We start from the raw sequence: 23,526 nt of genomic DNA on the forward strand, positions 1-23,526 counted from the left end.
GGTGAAAGTCACAACAGAATCTCACTTAAACAAAGCGAGATCACTTTACAGCCAAATAAGAAAGGTTGGCCCCATAGAAATCTTACAGTATAAGGTGGGAATGGGTCTGAAACAATAATGGAATCTTATTACAGCAAGATGAGAACATGGATCACCAATTAGAAATAATCTGACAGAAAGGTTAGAAAGGGGCTGGCTCAATAACATTGATTCCTCTAAGCCTCAACAGTTAGGACATCTATAGACTCCATTAAAACAAAGACTCTTAAAAATAAAATCACGGTAACATGTGGTAGAAGATGAGCTCCCCAATAAATAACTTCACAGCAATAGAAACCATATTATCTTCCTTTAATAACAACTTGACTTCTGTACTTTCTGTCTGTATATAACTTGACTTCTGTACTTTCTACCTGTATATAACTTGACTTTTAAGTGAAATAGAATTGTTACAGCTGACAAAAACATTCTATTTAACTGTTGTTTAAACAGTGAGTGCCACCGTTGATAAAACGTTTGTGTGTAGCCTTTCCGTGAATAGTCAGCTGCATGTCTCTGGGGCCATGTTGTGGCTGTAAAACAAATAAGTCTATCACATATCATTAGATAGAAGACACAGATTATGTCTACTTACTACACTCAACAAACACACATTACAGGGGATCGGTACAGACATGAATCAATGACTACAAATGTTTGGAGCTGGCTTCCAATGGACGGGTGTTAGAGCCATACTAAATCAGTGATGACAAAAAGCTTTAAATCAATGTAGATAAGATGCTTGGAATCAAAGTACATAGGAAGTTTGAAATCATGGTTTCTGGGAATTTGAAATAATGGTACTTTGTAAGTTTAAAATTATGGTACTTTTAAGTTTGAAATCATAGTACTTTGTAAGTTTGATGTCATGGTACTTTAGGAAGTTTGAAATCTGGAAACACTGACAGTCATAATTCTTAACTAGAAATCCATCAAAACATGCTAACGTAAAACTACCTTATTTCCTCTCATGACCAAACTTGTATTCACCTGAAAAAAATGTTATAGTACATAAAACGCTGACTGACTGAATAGTTAAATAGGAACTGTAAACTTGTGTGGAAGTCGCATTTTTATTACCAATCTATACTCTTGTTGTGTCAATTGTTGGTAATTAACAAATTGCACAGGAGAGAGATATAAACTGTAGCAGATGTACAACATCTACATAGTCAGTCAATCATCCTACACCATCTATACATACAGTCAAATATCCTACACCATCTATACATACAGTAGAATATCCTACACTATCTATACATACAGTCGAATATCCTACACTATCTATACATACAGTCGAATATCCTACACTATCTATACATACAGTCAATCATCCTACACCATCTATACATACAGTCGATCATTCTACACTATCTATACATACAGTCAATCATCCTACACTATCTATACATATATATATATATACAGTCAATCATCCTACACTATCTATACATACAGTCAATCATCCTACACCATCTATACATACAGTCAATCATCCTACACTATCTATACATACAGTCAATCATCCTACACTATCTATACATACAGTCAATCATCCTACACTATCTATACATACAGTCAATCATCCTACACTATCTATACATACAGTCAATATCCTACACTATCTATACATACAGTCAATCATCCTACACTATCTATACATACAGTCAATCATCCTACACTATCTATACATACAGTCGAATATCCTACACTATCTATACATACAGTCAATCATCCTACACTATCTATACATACAGTCAATCATCCTACACTATCTATACATACAGTCAATCATCCTACACTATCTATACATACAGTCAATCATCCTACACTATCTATACATACAGTCAAATCATCCTACACTATCTATACATACAGTCAATCATCCTACACTATCTATACATACAGTCAATCATCCTACACTATCTATACATACAGTCAATCTATCCTACACTATCTATACATACAGTCAATCATCCTACACTATCTATACATACAGTCAATCATCCTACACTATCTATACATACAGTCAATCATCCTACACTATCTATACATACAGTCAATCATCCTACACTATCTATACATACAGTCAATCATCCTACACTATCTATACATACAGTCAATCATCCTACACTATCTATACATACAGTCAATCATCCTACACCATCTATACATACAGTCAAATATCCTACACTATCTATACATACAGTCAATCATCCTACACTATCTATACATACAGTCAATCATCCTACACTATCTATACATACAGTCAATCATCCTACACTATCTATACATACAGTCAATCATCCTACACTATCTATACATACAGTCAAATATCCTACACTATCTATACATACAGTCAATCATCCTACACTATCTATACATACAGTCAATCATCCTACACTATCTATACATACAGTCAATCATCCTACACTATCTATACATACAGTCAATCATCCTACACTATCTATACATACAGTCAATCATCCTACACTAACTATACATACAGTCAATCATCCTACACTATCTATACATACAGTCAATCATCCTACACTATCTATACATACAGTCAATCATCCTACACTATCTATACATACAGTCAATCATCCTACACAATCTATACATACAGTCAATCATCCTACACTATCTATACATACAGTCAATCATCCTACACTATCTATACATACAGTCAATCATCCTACACTATCTATATACATACAGTCAATCATCCTACACTATCTATACATACAGTCAATCATCCTACACTATCTATACATACAGTCAATCATCCTACACTACTATCTATACATACAGTCAATCATCCTACACTATCTATACATACAGTCAATCATCCTACACTATCTATACATCCTACACTATCTATACATACAGTCGAATCATCCTACACTATCTATACATACAGTCGAATATCCTACACTATCTATACATACAGTCAATCATCCTACACTATCTATACATATATATATATATACAGTCAATCATCCTACACTATCTATACATACAGTCAATCATCCTACACCATTTATACATACAGTCAATCATCCTACATACAGTCATATCCTACACATCTATACATACAGTCAATCATCCTACACTATCTATACATACAGTCAATATCCTACACTATCTATACATACAGTCAATCATCCTACACTATCTATACATACAGTCAATCATCCTACACTACCATCTATACATACAGTCAATCATCCTACACTATCTATACATACAGTCAAATCTATCCTACAGTCAATCATCCTACATCTATACATACAGTCAATCATCCTACACACCATCTATACATACAGTCGAATCATCCTACACTATCTATACATACAGTCAATCATCCTACACTATCTATACATACAGTCGAATATCCTACACCATCTATACATACAGTCAATCATCCTACACATCTATACATACAGTCAATATCCTACACTATCTATACATACAGTCGAATCATCCTACACACTATCATACAGTATATCATACACAGTCTAATACAATCCATCACACTATCTATACATACAGTCAAATCATCCTACACTATCTATACATACAGTCAATCATCCTACACCTATCTATACATACAGTCAATCATCCTACACTATCTATACATACAGTCAATACCTATCTATACATACAGTCAATCATCCTACACTATCTATACATACAGTCAATCATCCTACACTATCTATACATACAGTCAATCATCCTACCTACACAACATCATATCTATACATACAGTCAATCATCCCACATCTATACTACAATAACATCATATCTCTATACATACAGTCGAATCATCCTACACTATCTATACATACAGTCAATCATCCTACACTATCTATACATACAGTCAATATCCTACACCATCTATACATACAACAAGTCGAATATCCTACACTATCTATACATACAGTCTAATCATCTATACATACAGTCAATATCCTACATCTATACATACAGTCACATCCTACACATCTATACATACAGTCAATCATCCTACACTATCTATACATACAGTCATATCATCCTACACACTATCTATACATACAGTCAATCATCCTACACTATCTATACATACGCAATACACACACTATACATACACGAATATCCTACACTATCTATACATACAGTCAATCATCCTACACTATCTATACAATACAGTCTATACATACATCAATCATCCTACACTATCTATACATACAGTCAATATCCTACACTATCTATACATACAGTCAATCATCCTACACTATCTATACATACAGTCATATATCCATCAGTCTCACTACATATCTATACATACAGTCAATATCCTACACTATCTATACATACAGTCAATCATCCTACACTATCTATACATACAGTCAATATCCTACACTATCTATACATACAGTCAATCATCCTACACATATCTATCATACATACAGTCAATCATCCTACACTATCTATACATACAGTCAATCATCCTACACTATCTATACATACAGTCAATATACATTCACATATCCTACACATCTATACATACAGTCAATACCTACACTCATCTATACATACAGTCTATCTACACATCTATACATACAGTCAATCATCCTACACCATCTATACATACAGTCAATCATCCTACACCATCTATACATACAGTCAATCATCCTACACTATCTATACATACACCATATACAACATCATATCCTACACCATCTATACATACAGTCAATCATCCTACACTATCTATACATACAGTCAATCATCCTACACCATCTATACATACAGTCAAATATCCTACACCATCTATACATACAGTCAATCATTCTTCACCATCTATACATACAGTCGATCATCCTACATCATCTATACATACAGTCGATCATTCTACACTATCTACATGTATGTTAATTTCATCTCTACATTCTCTCAACTAGCTTACTGCCCTCTAAATTAATTTTTTTTTTTCATTTCTCGAAAATAAAAATGCCAAGACATCAAATTTATTTTCACGAACTTGAAGATAGCTGCATCAATCTTCAATAAAAACAAAATGTTGTGTGAGATATTCAAACGTTTTGAGAAGCATGTTTGATTGGAGGAGACAGGCGACTGGTAATAATTAACGTTAAACCGTCACTCGTTTCTTGTTGTACAATGTAGGAAGAGATAATTAGATATGTAAATGACAGGTAGGAACTGTTAAAGACAATTAGATACTGACTTTATACTCCAGGCATTACATTACAACACTGCTAAGTGCTACTTGTACATTTACTTAACAACACGTTGGTATGCATAGCCGTTAATGTGATAACAAAGCTATACATATCTGTCGAGAGAGAGTTTGTGTACTTTTATTACCGTGACTAACTTGTGCACTTGTAAACATACAATGACGACTATGTAGCGTGTGGAAAAAACGGAGGTTGTGATGTATAGATGTCAGGAAGCAAAAAAACACTTATCAATGGAGTTGTGCCTCGGGTGTTTACACTTCTACCAGATGCTGGAGGGGCGATACTTATCAACAAACATAGTTCCCTTGTCAGCAGTAAGCTTCCAACAAACACTGTGTCAAGTGCCCACCATATTCTACCAAGAAGATGGATCTCGAGATTTCAGAACCAAGGAAATGTAGAATGTGGAGGCCCTTCACATGAAATTCAGTTAAAGATGGGAATACAATGGGATGCCTGAGATATGCTTTAGGTCATAAAAACCAATCCTATATCTATCAGACCTTAATCTCTACGGCTTGTTAATAAGCCCACACAAGTATATTTCAGCTTTGTAAATGTACCCTCCCTTCCCCAAACCATTTGGGTGCATGTTTCAGTGTGTCCTGACAGTTGACATAAGAACTTCCAACAAAGCTCAATGTAGGTCTCGGACATCTATGTTGACGAGTTAAAAAACTGATGTATTTAACCGCATATGTCACCTTTGTCAGGAAATGAAAAGTTCTGTATCCTGCAGTCAAATGTTATTTGATAATATCTGAAAGAAATGAGAACAATATTTACCAACATAAACACCAACTCGTCACATACCTGTGATTTCTTCTCCCGTTTCTTCTTCACTCGATTGTTTTTCTCTTTGTCTCTCTCTTTGTTCTGTGAGTTACACATATCTTTTTTGTCATTGGATTTTAGGTTCATGGAATTCTTAACAGCGTTCTAAAACAGAAAGAGCAAAACCTTTATATACATCATCATAGATGTTTATAAACAATACTTATATACATCATCATAGATGTTTATAAACAATACTTACATACATCATCATAGATGTTTATAAACAATAACTAACTTTTCCCTATTATTTTTATTTATATCTTAACATCAGCTAATGTAATTTAATCAACCTCCTGTATGCCATATTACACATTTGTTTTTGTGTGGTATGCATGTTTGGTGTTTGTCACCTACTTAGAATTATAGTGCTATCTCACTGAAACATATCGCTTAAGATACCTGACAGGACATCATACATGTTCATATGGTCACAAAGAATACAGATCACTGGGAGACCAGTCCCCCTACTAGCAGTGTTTCAGATTGATTTCAAAGTATGAAGGACAGTTTGGGTTTTTTACAAAATTTTGTTAGGATATTCTCCATTGGAATCATTAAGGATTTTCTAAAACTTGAAGACATTTTAAAAGAGTACTAGCAAAATGGCCTAAATTTAGTCTCAATCTGAATCATTGTCTTTTAAGAACATAAACAGAATTATGCAGAACTATTGTCAGGGAACAAAACACACTACAACAAAACACACTATTGGAGAAGGTTACCTAGCATCAACTATTTGAGCAGAGCAATTATTTTCCATACTGGAGGGTTGGGGGAAGGGGGGGGAAGGGGGGGAAAGGGGGGAGGGGGGAAAGAGGGAGGGGTAACAGAGATCTTCTATATAAACCAATACCTCATTCATCCTTGGAGACATATAATTTTTTTATATGAACTCTGCTATTTCAAAAACGGGAGAAGTCCATTATTATAGATTTCAGGGGTGAACAAACCATACTGAATGTAACAGAAACACAAGATAATATGACAGAATATCATTAATGAAAGTGTTTAACTCGGCATATTGTTGTTTTATATTATAACGTACAATGTAAGCCTGATAAACCCACAGATACGTATAGAGATAGTAAACCTATATATAGCTAAAGTAATAGACTAGAAATATGGATTACATCTAATACAACACTTACAAGCTAATCCCTACTCAAACGTGAAGAGGAAAGAAAATTGAGAAGCAGACTTTTTTCCTCAATACAACGGGAAGTCCGCAGGAAATCAATTTTGTTTAAATGTCATCGGAAATGAAGTTTTTCTTTAGTTACTGAATGCTGCCACCAAGCTCCTCAGTGTTTTCACAATAACACGATAACAATTCAATATTGATTTCTCCCCCCCCCCCCCCCTAATGTGGCTCTATCTGCCTATACCAGTCCTGATACCCCAGGAGACACAGAGTGAAAGTCATTACAACAAGCAATGCCATCAAATTGTTCTCACCAGAAACAACGACACAGTTTTTTAACAACAGAAATAATTGATTAAATCTATTTCAATAGAATGATTACAAGGTCAGTTACCCCTACAATTTAATGTACAAAAATCTAAAGGTCGAAGGTTGATGGTGTCTGTAAAATTGATTATAGAAGTCAATAATACGACGACTAACGATAACTATAGTTAGCCTAAAGACATGTGTCCACTTATATGCTTCCAAGAGCTCCCAGTGAAACAGGCCATCTGTGCTACAAATCTTCTGTTTTATTGGGCATTGTGGGGCGTGATTTGAGACTTGATTTAGATTCATGGCAGCTCCCTATACAACAATAACTGAAGGGTTGAATAGATCCTGGCTGGATTAAGTGGCCCAGAGATGATAACAAGGCTGGTCTAAGTGAACATGTTAATGTATATCAACAAGTATCAAACAAGTCTGATACCAACATAGAGAAATTGTAGGACTGGTCAGTGACATTATGATTGGCCCAAGTTGACCACTGGTCAGTGGCATTATGATTAGCCTGACTGAGGCCACTAAAGCATGCAGCTGTCCGTCCTTGTATGGGCTGACCATGCAGGATCACAACATTGTAAGGACATCAGGCGTGGTAATCAAATCCCGACTGATCAATGTCCTCACCGCCCTATAAATACCACCACCAAAACATTGTATACAACACAATTGATGGGGACTCTGGCTGGCCAGGATTGTTAAGGACAAACACAGATCTAAACAGAGTTCAACAACACGACCAGCAGTTTCTATTTGTTCTGTATAAACCAGCATAAGGAATAAGGGTTGATTTTAAAGTCTTCATTCGCTCTGAAGATTCTATCAAATTTTGTTTCCATTCAATGAACAACATATACAAAGCCAGTCTTTAGTGGGCTGTGACAGTTATCTGTATAATTCACCATAAGTGTCCTAGCCCTATACATGGTTAAGCTAACCAGTCTTTAGTGGGCTGTGACAGTTATCTGTATAATTCACCATTCGTGTCCTAGCCTTGTACATGGTTAAGCTAACCAGTCTTTAGTGGGCTGTGAGAGTTACCTGTATAATTCACAATCACACTGCCCTAGCCCTATACATGGTTAAGCTAACCAGTCTTTAGTGGGCTGTGACAGTTATCTGTATAATTCACAATCACACTGCCCTAGCCCTATACATGGTTAAGCTAACCAGTCTTTAGTGGGCTGTGACAGTTATCTGTAAAATTCACAATCACACTGCCCTAGCCCTATACATGGTTAAGCTAACCAGTCTTTAGTGGGCTGTGACAGTTATCTGTATAATTCACCATTAGTGTCCTAGCCTTGTACATGGTTAAGCTAACCAGTCTTTAGTGGGCTGTGACAGTTATCTGTATAATTCACAATCACACTGCCCTAGCCCTATACATGGTTAAGCTAACCAGTCTTTAGTGGGCTGTGACAGTTATCTTCATAGTTCACCATTACTGCCCTTGCCCTATACATGGTTAAGCTAACCAGTCTTTAGTGGGCTGTGACAGTTATCTGTATAATTCACAATCACACTGCCCTAGCCCTATACATGGTTAAGCTAACCAGTCTTTAGTGGGCTGTGACAGTTATCTGCATAGCCCTAGCCCTATACATGGTTAAACTAACCAGTCTTTAGTGGGCTGTGACAGTTATCTGCATAGTTCACCATTACTGCCCTAGCCCTATACATGGTTAAGCTAACCAGTCTTTAGTGGGCTGTGACAGTTATCTGTATAATTCACCATTAGTGTCCTAGCCCTATACATGATTATTACATTCAATACAAGTTCATTATCAAGCCAACGCTGCTAATTGAATGATTTATACTACAACAAGCAAAATGCAATTATTTTCAAATAACACTTCACTTCACAACATTAATATTACCAAGTAATCAGTAGCAATCAGCAAAATTATATCAACCTAAAAATGTCATAATAACACACCTAGTAGTTTTACTGATAGCTCGGTTTTTAAAAGAAATCTTAAGACAACAAAATTAATCAAACCCACAGCAGTTATATATAATTACAATATGCCTCGTTTATTTCTCAGAATTTTTTATTTCATTGATAGTTACCAACATGAAAATAAATATTTTAAAAGAAATTATTTTTCATAAACTTAATGCGAACAAGATTACAGATAATGACTTCCGATTTTAAAACCAATTACAAACAGTGAATCACAGATACACTGTAAATGATCTTGACCTTAATTTGAAGCAATATATGTCCTTGGCCTTGCCGCATTTTATTTAGTGACAGACACATTCCCTGTGTGACTCTCTTAAAATAACACTGTAACACTCATTAAGATCATAATTTAACTGGCCCTTTGAATAACCCTGAGATACTCCTTCATTATACCATCACATGTCACAGCCCAGACTAACACTGTTCACCTACACAACAAGAGCTGTTGGAGAACAGCAAAGATCGCCTATTCAGAAGAAGTTGATGTTCAAGTATTTACTATTTAAACATGGAAATATGACAAATTAACAGACTCGAAAACCCCCTAAAGGGCCCCAAATTGGTTGTATTATCACGTTCAGCATCCATACACATTAGGAAAATAAAATCATAAACATTTATGATGACTTAAGCTTAAACAATAGACAAAATAGAAACTTGCTCAAAAACTTTAACATGGAAATATGACAAATTAACAGACTCAAAAAACCCCTAAAGGGCCCCAAATTGGTTGTATTATCACGTTCAGCATCCATACACATTAGGAAAATAAAATCATAAACATTTATGATGACTTAAGCTTAAACAATTGACGAAACAGAAACTTGCTCAAAAACATTAACGTGAAATGGGACGCCAACGCTGACGCCGACGCTGACGCCGGGGTGACAACATTAGTTCCCCCTATTCTTCGAATAGGCGAGCTAATAAAAAGTTAAAGTTTCTGGTCCTGGAGCTCCTCTATCCACCTACATAAGCATATATCCTATCAGATTGATTAGTTAACATGGTATATAATAGCAGACCAAGTCCAACTCAACTGTCAAAGAAGCACAAAACATACACAACATCATAACCTCAGTCATGTTGGACTCAACTCCATGAAGTTAACCCCATTCATAATTCATAACCTCAGTCATGTTGAAGTAAATTCCATGAAGTTAAGGTCATAACCCCAGTCATGTTGGAGTCAACTCCATGAAGCTAATTAAGGTCATAACCCCAGTCATGTTGAAGTCAACTCCATGAAACTAAGGTCGTGACCCCAGTCATGTTGGAGTCAACTCCATGAAGCTAAGTTTGTAACCCCAGTCATGTTGAAGTCAACTCCATGAAACTAAGGTCGTGACCCCAGTCATGTTGGAGTCAACTCCATGAAACTAAGGTCGTAACCCCAGTCATGTTGTAGTCAACTTCATGAAGCTAAGGTCGTAACCCCAGTCATGTTGGAGTCAACTCCATGAAGCTAAGGTCATAACCCCAGTCATGTTGGAGTCAATTTCATGAAGCTAAGGTCGTAACCCCAGTCATGTTGAAGTCAACTCCATGAAACTAAGGTCGTGACCCCAGTCATGTTGAAGTCAACTCCATGAAACTAAGGTCGTGACCCCAGTCATGTTGGAGTCAAATCCATGAAGCTAAGGTAGTAACCCCAGTCATGTTGTAGTCAACTTCATGAAACTAAGGTCGTGACCTCAGTCATGTTGGAGTCAACTCCATGAAGCTAAGGTAGTAACCCCAGTCATGTTGTAGTCAACTTCATGAAACTAAGGTCGTGACCTCAGTCATGTTGGAGTCAACTCCATGAAGCTAAGTTTGTAACCCCAGTTATGTTGGAGTCAACTCCATGAAACTAAGGTCGTGACCCCAGTCATGTTGGAGTCAACTCCATGAAAGCTAAGGTCATAACCTCAGTCATGTTGGAGTCAACTCCATGAAGCTAAGTTTGTAACCCCAGTCATGTTGGAGTCAACTCCATGAAGCTAAGGTTGTAATCCTAGTCCTTCAGGGTAAACAGTTAGGCATAAATGTCAAATAAAACAATTCACTGTAATATTCTCTAATATCCTTAGGTTGTATCAAGTAAAGGTTAATTCAGGGACTGATCAGCTTTTATCAAAATATCCTCATGGAACCAGAATCCAACTTTGTTCACAAAATATTTTTCTGGATATGTGAAACTTGAGATTTTCTGCTTCATTAACTGTTTAATGCCATGAACCTGACAGGTGAGCTCTTTCTGACACAAACCACAGAGAAGAAACAAAACTAGGTCACTGCACCCTGATTTTTAGCCATACATTGATGACATGACTGGCAGTGAGAGATAATTGAGAGATTGGCTGACTGTTTTTGTAAAGTCTGCCTACACTAATGTTCTGGCTGTGAAGTCTAATTTGCCAAGTGCTAAGATTACTGGTCTGCTTGTAAACTGTTGTCTGTACATAGACCAAACAAGCTCTCAACAATCCATCTTGGCCTGGTAAATACCTCCATCACAGTCTAAACACCAAGCTTTAATCTCCACCTGTGACAACTCCGATCTGTCCTATAGATTAATATTGTCTCCTCATCGAAAGATAAGGAAATTATTTAACGCCTGACAAGGTAGGAGACCCCTAGGGACAAAGGCTCCATACATAATGACCTTAAATTTATCATTGACCTTTGATCCTCTGACCTTAATTTCATCATTAACCTTTGAGCCACTGATCTTAATTTTATCACTGACCTTTGATCCTCTGACCTTCATTTCATCATTAACCTTTGATCCTCTGACCTTAATTTCACCATTGACCTTTGATTCATTGACCTTGATTTCACCATTGACCTTCGACCCACTAACCTTGTCTTAACTAATGACCCTTAATCCACTGACTTAAATTTGACTTTTTCTTTGAGCCTCTAACTTTGATCTGACTACTAAATTTTATTGACTGACCTTAACTTGACCCCTGATCCACTGACCTTTATTTCACTGTTAACTCCACACCCTCCACTATAAATATAAGGAAACTGTCAGTGAAACTCTCAGGACATAGAGGCATTACCTATTGATTTTTGACTTTTGATTTTTGACTATTGATTTTGACTTTTGATTTTGACTATTGATTTTGACTATTGATTTTTGACTATTGATTTTTGACTATTGATTTTGACTTTTGAGTATCAACTGACTAATGACCTTTGATCCACTACCCTTGATTTGAATTTAGTCTTGATCAATTGAATTTAATCTTACCACTAACCTTTGATCCATTGACCTTGACTTGATTTATTACACTTGGTGACCTTGATTTGACTACTAGCCATGATTTTGCTTGGTTTATCCAGAATTATTGAACAGCTGACTTTAACTGTCTACTTCACCTTTCTACAATAGCCTGATCTTTGTGGTACAGACTGCCTGTGCTCGCCTGTGTGGGTATTGTATTGTTGCTACATATTTATAGGGCCTAGTACAGACATATGTACATCACATGATGGTCCTATAGGACCAGCCTAAACCTTTCAGTCAGCCAGCCCATTACCAGGTATAAAGCTTTAACATTGTTTAGATATGGGACTGAATATACAAATGAACTTGGCTTGTACTGAGCCTTGAAGCATTAAATCATATGTAGAGGACACCACTACAGCACTCCTGTGTATATCAGACTGTAATACTGTTAAAGGGCTGCCTGTCTATGTGAGAGAGCACAGTATATAATTAAAGGCAATAACATAGTATTGATCTCACAGTGTCAATTAGACATAATTAAGGCCACTACTGGGGGCCTCACATACAATATATACACTGCCTGGGCCTCACATACAACATATACACTGCTAGGGCCTCACACACAACATATACACTACCAGGGCACACAACATATACACTACCAGGGCCTTGCATACAACATATACACTACCAGGGTCTCCCATACAACATATACATTGCCAGGCCTCACATATAACATATACACTACCAGGCCTTGCATACAACATATACACTACTAGGGCCTCACATACAACATATACACTACCAGGGCCTTGCATACAACATATACACTACCAGGGTCTCAACAACATATACACTACCAGGGTCTCCATACATACTACCAGGGCTCCATACAACATACACACCAGGGCCTCACACAACATATACACTACCAGGGTCTCCATACAACATATACACTACCAGGGCTCCCATACAACATATACACTACCAGGGTCTCACATACAACATATACACTGCCAGGGTCTACACAACATATACACTACCAGGGTCTCCCATACAACATATACGCTGCCAGGGCCTCACATACAACTTTTACGCTGCCAGGCCTCACATACAACTCTTACGCTGCTAGGGCCCACATACAACTTTTACACTGCCAAGACCTCACATACAACTTTTACACTGCCAAGACCTCACATACACATACCAACTCACATACAACATATACACTGCCAGGGCCTCACATACACATACACATATAACCTGCCAGGGCCTCACATACAACATATACACTGCCAGGGCCTCACATACAACATATACACTGCCAGGCTCACATACAACACATACACTGCCAAGGCATCACATACAACATATACACTGCCAAGACCTCACATACAAATATACACTGCTAGGGCCTCACACACAACATATACACTACCAGGGTCTCACATATAACATACACTGCCAGGCCTCACATACAACATATACACTGCCAGGCCTCACTTACAACATATACACTACCAGGGTCTCACATATAACATATACACTGCCAGGGCCTCACATACAACATATACACTGCCAGGCCTCACATATAACATATACACTGCCAGGCCTCACATATAACATATACACTGACAGGCCTCACATACAACATATACACTGCCAGGCCTCACTTACAACATATACACTGCAGGGCCTCACATACAACACATACACTGCCAGGCCTCACATACAACATATACACTGCCAGGGCCTCACATACAACATATACACTGCCAGGGCCTCACATACAACTTTTACACTGCCAGGGCCTCACATACAACATTTACGCTGCCAGGGCCTCACATACAACTTTTACACTGCCAGGGCCTCACATACAACTTTTACACTGCCAAGGCCTCACATACAACATATACACTGCCAAGACCTCACATAAAACATATACACTGCCAGGCCTCACATACAACATATACACTGCCTGGGCCTCACATACAACATATATACTGCCAGGGCCTCACATACAACATATACACTGCCAGGGCCTCACATACAACATATACAATGCCAGGGCCTCACATACAACATATACACTGCCAGGGCCTCACATACAACATATACACTACCAGGGCCTCGCATACAACATATATAATGCCAGGGCCTCGTATACAACATGTATACGCTGCAAGGGCCCCACATACAACATATATACGCTGCCAGGGCCTCACATACAACATATACACTGCCAGGGCCTCACATACAAGACATACAATGCCAGGGCCTCACATACAAAATATACACTGCCAGGGCCTCACATACAACATATACACTGACAGGGTCTCACATAAAAGAGATGCACCACCAGGGCCTCACAAACAACATCTATACAAATGGGGCCGTCACTTCTATTACATGCACACCACCGGAGCCTTGCATACAACATATACATTACCAGGGCCTAAAATTATACATATTACATCTGCACTAATAAAGGGGCCTCACATGTTATGCATGCTAGCTATAATTGCTTCACAATCAATGGGCCTCTTATAACTGTATGTCTCAATGGGGCCACATAATAATAGATACATCAATGGCACTTAACATCTAATACCATACATTATATTTTATATCCCTGATTAGCTAGGGCACACAATATGAGTAGAAATCAACATGTTGAATCACAAGGAGCCTGAAATTGTTCTACAAGTCCATCTTATTCTTGTAGCCTCTTCTATATAGCTAGGTTTGCTTTTAAAGATTCGCACTGATTATATATGTATTACTTGTGTTCTTTTTTCGTTTTTATCTCATTAATGATAATCTATCAGGATGCTTTATCACTTTTAATTATTTATTCAGGATATTTTATTTATTTATTAAGAAATTTCAAACTGAACATGTTAACCACATGTTTAACACAAATTAGAGTCAGCCACCAGGAGGATGGATACAAAATTATAAAACACATTCATCCTTCACAATCCCGGCTACTCTCCGACCAGCAATCAGCAGGCATGTCAAGCATATTGCTGAAACTGCTCACCAAATCCAATTCATCAAAATGTTTCGCAGTTATGCACAACATAATAATCATGCAATAATTTTTTTTTTCTTACGGTATAACTTTATTACTTGACTGCCCTACAATTACTGCAGAATTTTCCCCAGTTTGTCTCTTTTCTTCTCTATTTTTATTTATCTATGATTGTTCCCTTTCGTTGTTTTTTTTTTTTTTAGGGGGGGGGTGTGTGTGTGTTGAGTGGGAAGAGGATACATTTGACACCTATAGGAATGACATTATCCAATGACAATCAATCTGTTCAACAATTGATAGATTTCTGTTTTGTATAAGTTGAGGTGGGTAATATACACATAAATCCTCCCCAATGAAATTTGACTGCTCCCTGTAAAATGTATTAATCATACACAGATGTATCTCCCACGTCCAAACAACTTCCTCACCAGCCGTCAGATGCATGTTACGGTACAGGTGTGCGGATCAGGTAGGCCTAACAAGCCAGGCTTCTCTATATCTCTATTTCAAACAAAAACCACTGATCAAGTTACAAATCCCCGGTGTAAAGACCAGAGCTGCTATCTTACAAATAGATTTTTTCCAACACTAAGTGTGATTGGCATACAAAGCAACGCTGACATAATGTACAGACAAACCAAATATGTGCCCATCAAAGACGAGGTGCGAAAACATTTGAAGAGTTTTAAAAGACTTTTTTTTGTTTTTTTGTTATCCAACACAAAAGAAATCAGTCCCAGTTAAACAAACTACAGAGAGATTTTGTTGGAATGAGATTATTATGATTTCACTGACAACAGATTACAGGTTTCTTTGATACTACTGCTATCCCTTTATTACCCTACAGCATACAACATGTCAATATATCTACAAACGTTTCTTTTTTCTTCTGATTTCTGATCAATCAATTTTCGTGGTTTTTTTCCACCACAAACACCTTGATCTTGCAGATCTTTCAAATCGAAATTAGTCAAAATCTTTTCAGGAAGGAAACAAAATGGTAGAAATAGGACTGGAAGTGATAGTGTTCAAGAATTCTAGTATTTCATGCTATTTTGTATACGGAAATTTCATTGGTCAATTAGTTGGTTGCTCCTATAATTTGAACCACAGTGGCCGAGGGGTTTATAGATATCCTGAAATCTTCTATTACTACAAGCTTCCACCTGAATCACATGAGGGGCAGTTGCCAGGTACTGACCGCAGGTACTGACTGTAGGTCACTAGTTTTTCTTCACATACTCCGGCTATACTTCTTTCCCTAAACCTGTACTAAATAAATATAAATGACTCTGACTGTTATATAGAACGTTAATCCAATCAAACTTGAACCCTCTTTAAATCAGTAAAAATAAATTGGGTCCTAACCATGTACGGTTTTTTTAAAAGGTTCCATTGTATATAATGATTTTCATTCATTACAATTGGATTACTAAAAAACCATTCATGGACTACATTTCTTATTAAGTTGTGACTAAAACAAAGCACCAATCAGCTAAAATCTCTAAGGTACAAAATATGGCCTATAGTGCTATTGATCCTGAGCCATTGATTACTTGATAATGATTTCATGCCTCTAAATAAATAGGTTCCCTTTAATATTGTCAGTCTTACCATCAGTTCTTTGATCATAGGTAAAATCTACAAAAAGACCAAGGACTCGCATAAAATGATTTCCGAGCCATGCACAGAACGAAATGCAGCAAAAAGCGGATATCATTAATCTGATGAAGCATGGAATTCTATGTCACCATAGACATCAATCATAGGTCTTATACCAACCCGTCCGCAGGAAGGTCATCAAGGTGTCAACCACAGATACAAACCAACCAATCCATAACATTCATTTGTTGTCATGGCAAGAAAAAGTAAAATGTCAAAATCATGAACAATCACATTTATTCGCTTTCAAAACATTTGACAGCTTGAATTATTGGACAATGATAGCATTACCTTTAGTCCTGTTCTCTGTACTGAAAAGATTGGTAGGAATTATTCGAAGCATATGATAACCACTCGACCACCGTGGCCATCCGAAGCATATGATATACCACTCGACCACCATGGCCCTCCGAAGCTTATGATATACCACTCGACCACCGAGGCCCTCCGAAGCATATGATAACCACTCGACCACCGTGGCCCTCTGAAGCATATGATATACCACTCGACCACCATGGCCCTCCGAAGCATATGATATACCACTCGACCACCATGGCCCTCCGAATCATATGATAACCACTTGGCCACCAAGGCCCTCCGAAGCATATGATAACCACTAGACCACCGTTGCCCTCCGAAGCATATGATATACCACTCAACCACCATGGCCCTCCGAAGCTTATGATATACCACTCGACCACCGAGGCCCTCCGAAGCATATGATAACCACTCGACCACCGTGGCCCTCTGAAGCATATGATATACCACTCGACCACCATGGCCCTCCGAAGCATATGATATACCACTCGACCACCATGGCCCTCCGAATCATATGATAACCACTTGGCCACCAAGGCCCTCCGAAGCATATGATAACCACTCGACCACCGTGGCCCTCCGAAGCATATGATATACCACTCAACCACCATGGCCCTCCGAAGCATATGATAACCACTCAACCACCATAGCCCTCCAAAAGCATATAGCCACTTGGCCACCGTGGCCTTCCGAAGCATATGATAAAACCACTCGATCACAGAGCCCCTCTGAAGCTTATGATACACACTCGACCACTAAGGCCCTCCGAAGCATATAGCCACTCGACCACCGTGGCCCTCTGAAGCATATGATATACCACTCGACCACCATGGCCCTCCGAAGCATATGATATACCACTCGACCACCATGGCCCTCCGAATCATATGATAACCACTTGGCCACCAAGGCCCTCCGAAGCATATGATAACCACTCGACCACCGTGGCCCTCCGAAGCATATGATATACCACTCAACCACCATGGCCCTCCGAAGCATATGATAACCACTCAACCACCATAGCCCTCCAAAAGCATATAGCCACTTGGCCACCGTGGCCTTCCGAAGCATATGATAAAACCACTCGATCACAGAGCCCCTCTGAAGCTTATGATACACACTCGACCACTAAGGCCCTCCGAAGCATATAGCCACTCGGCTACCGTGGCCTTCCGAAGGATATGATAAAACCACTCGACCACCGTGGCCCTCCGAAGCATATGATAACCACTCGACCACTATGGCCCTCCTAAGCATATGATAACCACTTGACCACCAAGGCCCTCCGAAGCATATGATATACTACTCGACCAACATGGCCCTCCGAAACATCTGATAAAAATATCAACATTGCCATCTCAAGATTCAATACTTATAATCATGATGACTTAATTTTGCATTTTCACACACATACATACAAATACATTATTTTTATTTTCCTGATTTTTCATCATCTGCAAAATACACGAAAATAAATTGCACACGAAAATCAGTTGGTTTACAATAATAAGAAACCAATTCATTATATCTTTGAGTTGGACTAAAATTGTATCAGGCTACAATATTGACGTGGTTGAGGCTGTCTGTCAATCGGCTCTATAACTCCCATTAGACTGTATATAACAATATTAGGGCAACAAACTGGGTCCTGTATACCAACGCTGGACAAGTCATGACTCGTGGGTGACACTAAAGAACTCAAGGAAACAAGGAAAATAATGAATCGAGATCTCATACACTCTAGTTACACAGCTAAATCAATCCATCTGATGCTTTTGCCTGCTTCATTTCCTGTGGGAATTCCGAGAGCTTCCAGAAGAGAACGGAAAATAACATTTCTCTGAAACTTGAGGCTAGTTTCTCGAACATCAGTGCTGCAAACATGTGTGGTGATCCAATCGACAAATGAGAGGCTTACACATGTAAAACAGCTACAAGCACATATTAAATGTCATCAATGTGTTTTAATACAACATGACATTTGGGATGATTAACGCAGATCAATGTCCTTTCCAATATCTTTGTGATTAAGGACAGATGGAATACTCTATATGAACCAAACACCAAAGCTGATAATGATGAGTCTGATTCAATCTTGTGAGAGAATGAGCCAACTTCCAACGCATGATGAGAAAAAGCCTGCTTTCATCTCATGATGAGACAATAAGCCTGCTTCCATAATATGAGAGAATGAGCCATCTTCCACCTCATGATGAGAAAAAGCCTGCTTTTATTACATGATGAGACAATAAGCCTGCTTCCATAATATGAGAGAATGAGCCATCTTCCACCTCATGATGAGAAAAAGCCTGCATTTATTACATGATGAGACAATAAGCCTGCTTCCATAACATGATGAGAGAATGAGCCAACTTCCATCTCAAGTTGAAGATAAACTTCCATCTCAAGATGAAGATAATAAGCCTGCTTTCATCTCAGATGAGATTAAAAGCTTGTTTCCATCTAATAATGAGATAATAAGCCTGTTTCCATCTTATGGTGAGAGAATAAACCTGTTTCCATCTCATGGTGAGAGAATAAGCCTGTATCTATCACATACAGTGTGAAGGCTATGCTCTCATAACACAACAGACAATTTGTTTTGTAGAAGTTTAACCTTGTACTATCAGACATTTACACACAGGTTAAAAAATAAATACGAATTAACACATGTCAACACCTAACTGGTGAGCAAATCAAATTTAGAATAATTTGGAAATTCCTCAAAAGTTAAGAAGAGCAAGATTCAAACAATATTTGGTAGAGAGTTATGATTAGGCATTCTCTGTAACAGGTATAGCCTAGGACCTACTACACTAAAATGTTTCATTTAAATGGTACTATAAATATAATTAGATCCGTAAAATCTCGTTATCAAGTGTTAAATCGGCAGGTATAGAGCTACATGGCGGAATGTGACATATGAACAGACGACACCTAAGATATCTCTCCTTGTAATCTACGATGAATGAACATCTCTCTAAAAAAATTTAATCTTCTTTTTTCATCAAAGAACCAACACAAGTGAGTGTAAATTTGAACTGCGACTGTTTGTAAAGACGGTGTTCTGTCCATTGTTTGGGGGGACACTTTCTCCACCATTTGTACTCGATGAACCATGAAGTCGAGCACCACGCACTTAATTTGACGTCTTTTGTTCACCTACGCCACACAACGGAACATTAACAGTGATTTCCTGACATTCTTTCATTGTAAACAAACTATGGACTATTTCTCTTTTTTTATTTATAGTCTCAATCATATAAAATTAAATCCCTGTAAGATAATGGGAGAAGTAAAATTTAGTGCAGCTTGCCATACTCCTTTGATAGAATGTACAGTAATACAAAACTCTTACCAACGCTGAGCTGATTTACACATAGTGTAATTAACAATGATATTTATAGTCAGATTTTAATCTATTTCATTTCAAATGTGGTCTAATACCTCTTTTACAATGTAATACTGTAAGCCAACTTATCTTTGTTTGCGATTAAATTTCCTGTCTTTCACAAACGAAAATGAATCACCACAAACTTGTTCTGAGTACAGCTTAAGTAGAACCACATCACTAAATCGCAATATTAGATTGCTGTGGAGAGTGGTCCAGATGTCCCAACATATCACAAGCCAGCTCTAGCTTGCGAGTTAGAATCACATGTAGGATAGTTGCCAGGCATGAAACACTGGTTGGTGATTTTTCTCCGGTTTCTTGAGCTTTACACCAACATCTTAACCTGATATGTCTTTAAATGACCCTGGCTGTTAATTGGATGATAAATGAATCAAACCAAACCAATCTAATCTCATTAACTAATTCCACCGACTTGGTGTACATGGGATACTTGCCTGCCATGATCTGGCTGTAATTATTTCATTCACTGGTTACCAGATCTAATGATTTGTGTATTGGTTTCATACTGGCAATAATTGATATCAATTTTGTTGTTGACTCGGCTGGCTTTGAATCAGGACCTAGCCAAAAGGCAGATATATTGTACAATACAGAGTCACCTCAACTGTTATACTGACTCAGTCGGATAAGATTACAATATCCCCGATAGTTACCCATTCACTCCTTTTCTGTCAAGGATCTAAATTTCCTGTCTATTACATAGATATAGTCTTTCTAGTCAAAGGATTACCAAGAAATGAACTGAATGTCAAAACTGGTCGATAAAATTAAGTTTGACATCAAGAGCAACTTTATGGTAATGAAAACAGATTTTTACCGCGGTAATAATGAAAATTGTCATAGTTACATTTCCCACGATTTCATCTTGTGTTGAACACAGTCACAAAAGTTTCATTCACCCCTGCATGTTTGGACTCTTCTAATTCAAACGCTGGGATAGTTTATTAGGAATTTTCAGGGGTGAAAGAGTTCATTTGAGCTACCCAAACCATCAATACTTCATTCAACAACAATATGACACCCACGTACACTCATCAATATGGATCACATCACTATTAATACAGTTACACATGCTTATAACGAATATCCTCACAATGAATCTGTGGTTTCATTCCTCATCAAGGTTCCAATTCGATATTTGTAATAGGTGTATAAGAAACTAAATTCAAATGAAGTAACCAGAGGTGTTTTATTGTAATTTTGTTTGAGGTTCACTGTAACTTTGTCGGTCTTTCCAGTTCATTATAACAAGTGTTTCACTGGAAATTATTAAAACAAATGTGACTAAGATGTCCCTAAAACATCTAAGACAACATCCTACTTTCTGTCGAGTAAAGTAAAGAAAGGTGGCAGCACATTTTAAACAAATCTTAAATCACTTGGGTTTTATTACTATTAAATGAATATGGATTTTGCGGTGAATTCTTTCTAGAATTTCCCCCTTCCTCATCACCTGTAATGGTTTGGTTTCAGTTTTATGAGTTTATTAACAGCCAGTGTCATTTAAGGACATACAAGGTTTAGGAGGTGGAGGAATAAAAGTCGGAGTACCAGGGGAAAAAAAAGAGGCCCAAGGGCCTTAATGGTCATCTGACTACCTTGGCAATAGCCGTATTGGAAATTAGTTAGATACGGTGTCATGGTAGCCATCTTCGATTTGGGATGTAACAACACTTTGTCAAGATCATATCAGGGTCATTCCAGGCAAGTTTCAGCCATTCATTTTCACAACTTTGGTAGCTCTCCATCCCAGCATGCTACAGGCCAAATATGAATACCCTTGACCTGTCGGTAAGTTAGAAGAAGTCGTTAAAAGATTTTAATCAATTTGACCAATGTGACCTTGAAGGTAGGTCAAGGTCATTCATTTTCACAACTTTTGTCGCCCTTTATCCCAGCATACCACAGGCTAAATATGAGTTACCTGGAACTTTCGGTTAGTTAGAAGAAGTCATTCAAAGATTTTAGCCTATTAGACCCCTGTGACATTGAGAGTATGTCAAGGTCATTAATTTTCACAATTTTTTGTAGCCCTTCATCCCAGCATGCTACAGGCCAAATATGAGTACCCTGGATCTTTTGGTTAGTTAAAAGAAGTTGTTCAAAGATTTTAACCTATTTGCCCCCTGTGACCTTGAAAGTAGGTCAAGGTCATTAATTTTCACATCTTTGGTAGCCCTTCATCCCAGCATGCTACCGGCCAAATATGAGTTCTTTATTCCTTATGGTTAATGAGAAGAAGTTGCTTGAATGAAAAGTTTAAGCACGGCGCACGGTAGACGACAGACCCTTCCGGTCAGATGACCTAATAAAGG

General features: G+C 37.8%; 1 protein-coding gene across 4 annotated transcripts in view; it reads right to left on the reverse strand.

Moving 5' to 3' along the window:
- LOC138332055 (autism susceptibility gene 2 protein-like) overlaps positions 1-23,526 on the reverse strand; it is a 228,301-nt gene that overhangs the window by 123,971 nt on the left and 80,804 nt on the right. For all 4 annotated transcript variants that reach the window (XM_069280000.1, XM_069279999.1, XM_069279998.1 and 1 more), the window contains exon 2: positions 6,105-6,230. In XM_069280000.1, the coding sequence (XP_069136101.1) occupies positions 6,105-6,230 (126 nt within the window). The remainder of the gene's footprint in view (positions 1-6,104; positions 6,231-23,526) is intronic.

This window comes from Argopecten irradians, chromosome 9, assembly GCF_041381155.1.
Source record: "Argopecten irradians isolate NY chromosome 9, Ai_NY, whole genome shotgun sequence".
NCBI classification, from domain to species: domain Eukaryota; kingdom Metazoa; phylum Mollusca; class Bivalvia; order Pectinida; family Pectinidae; genus Argopecten; species Argopecten irradians.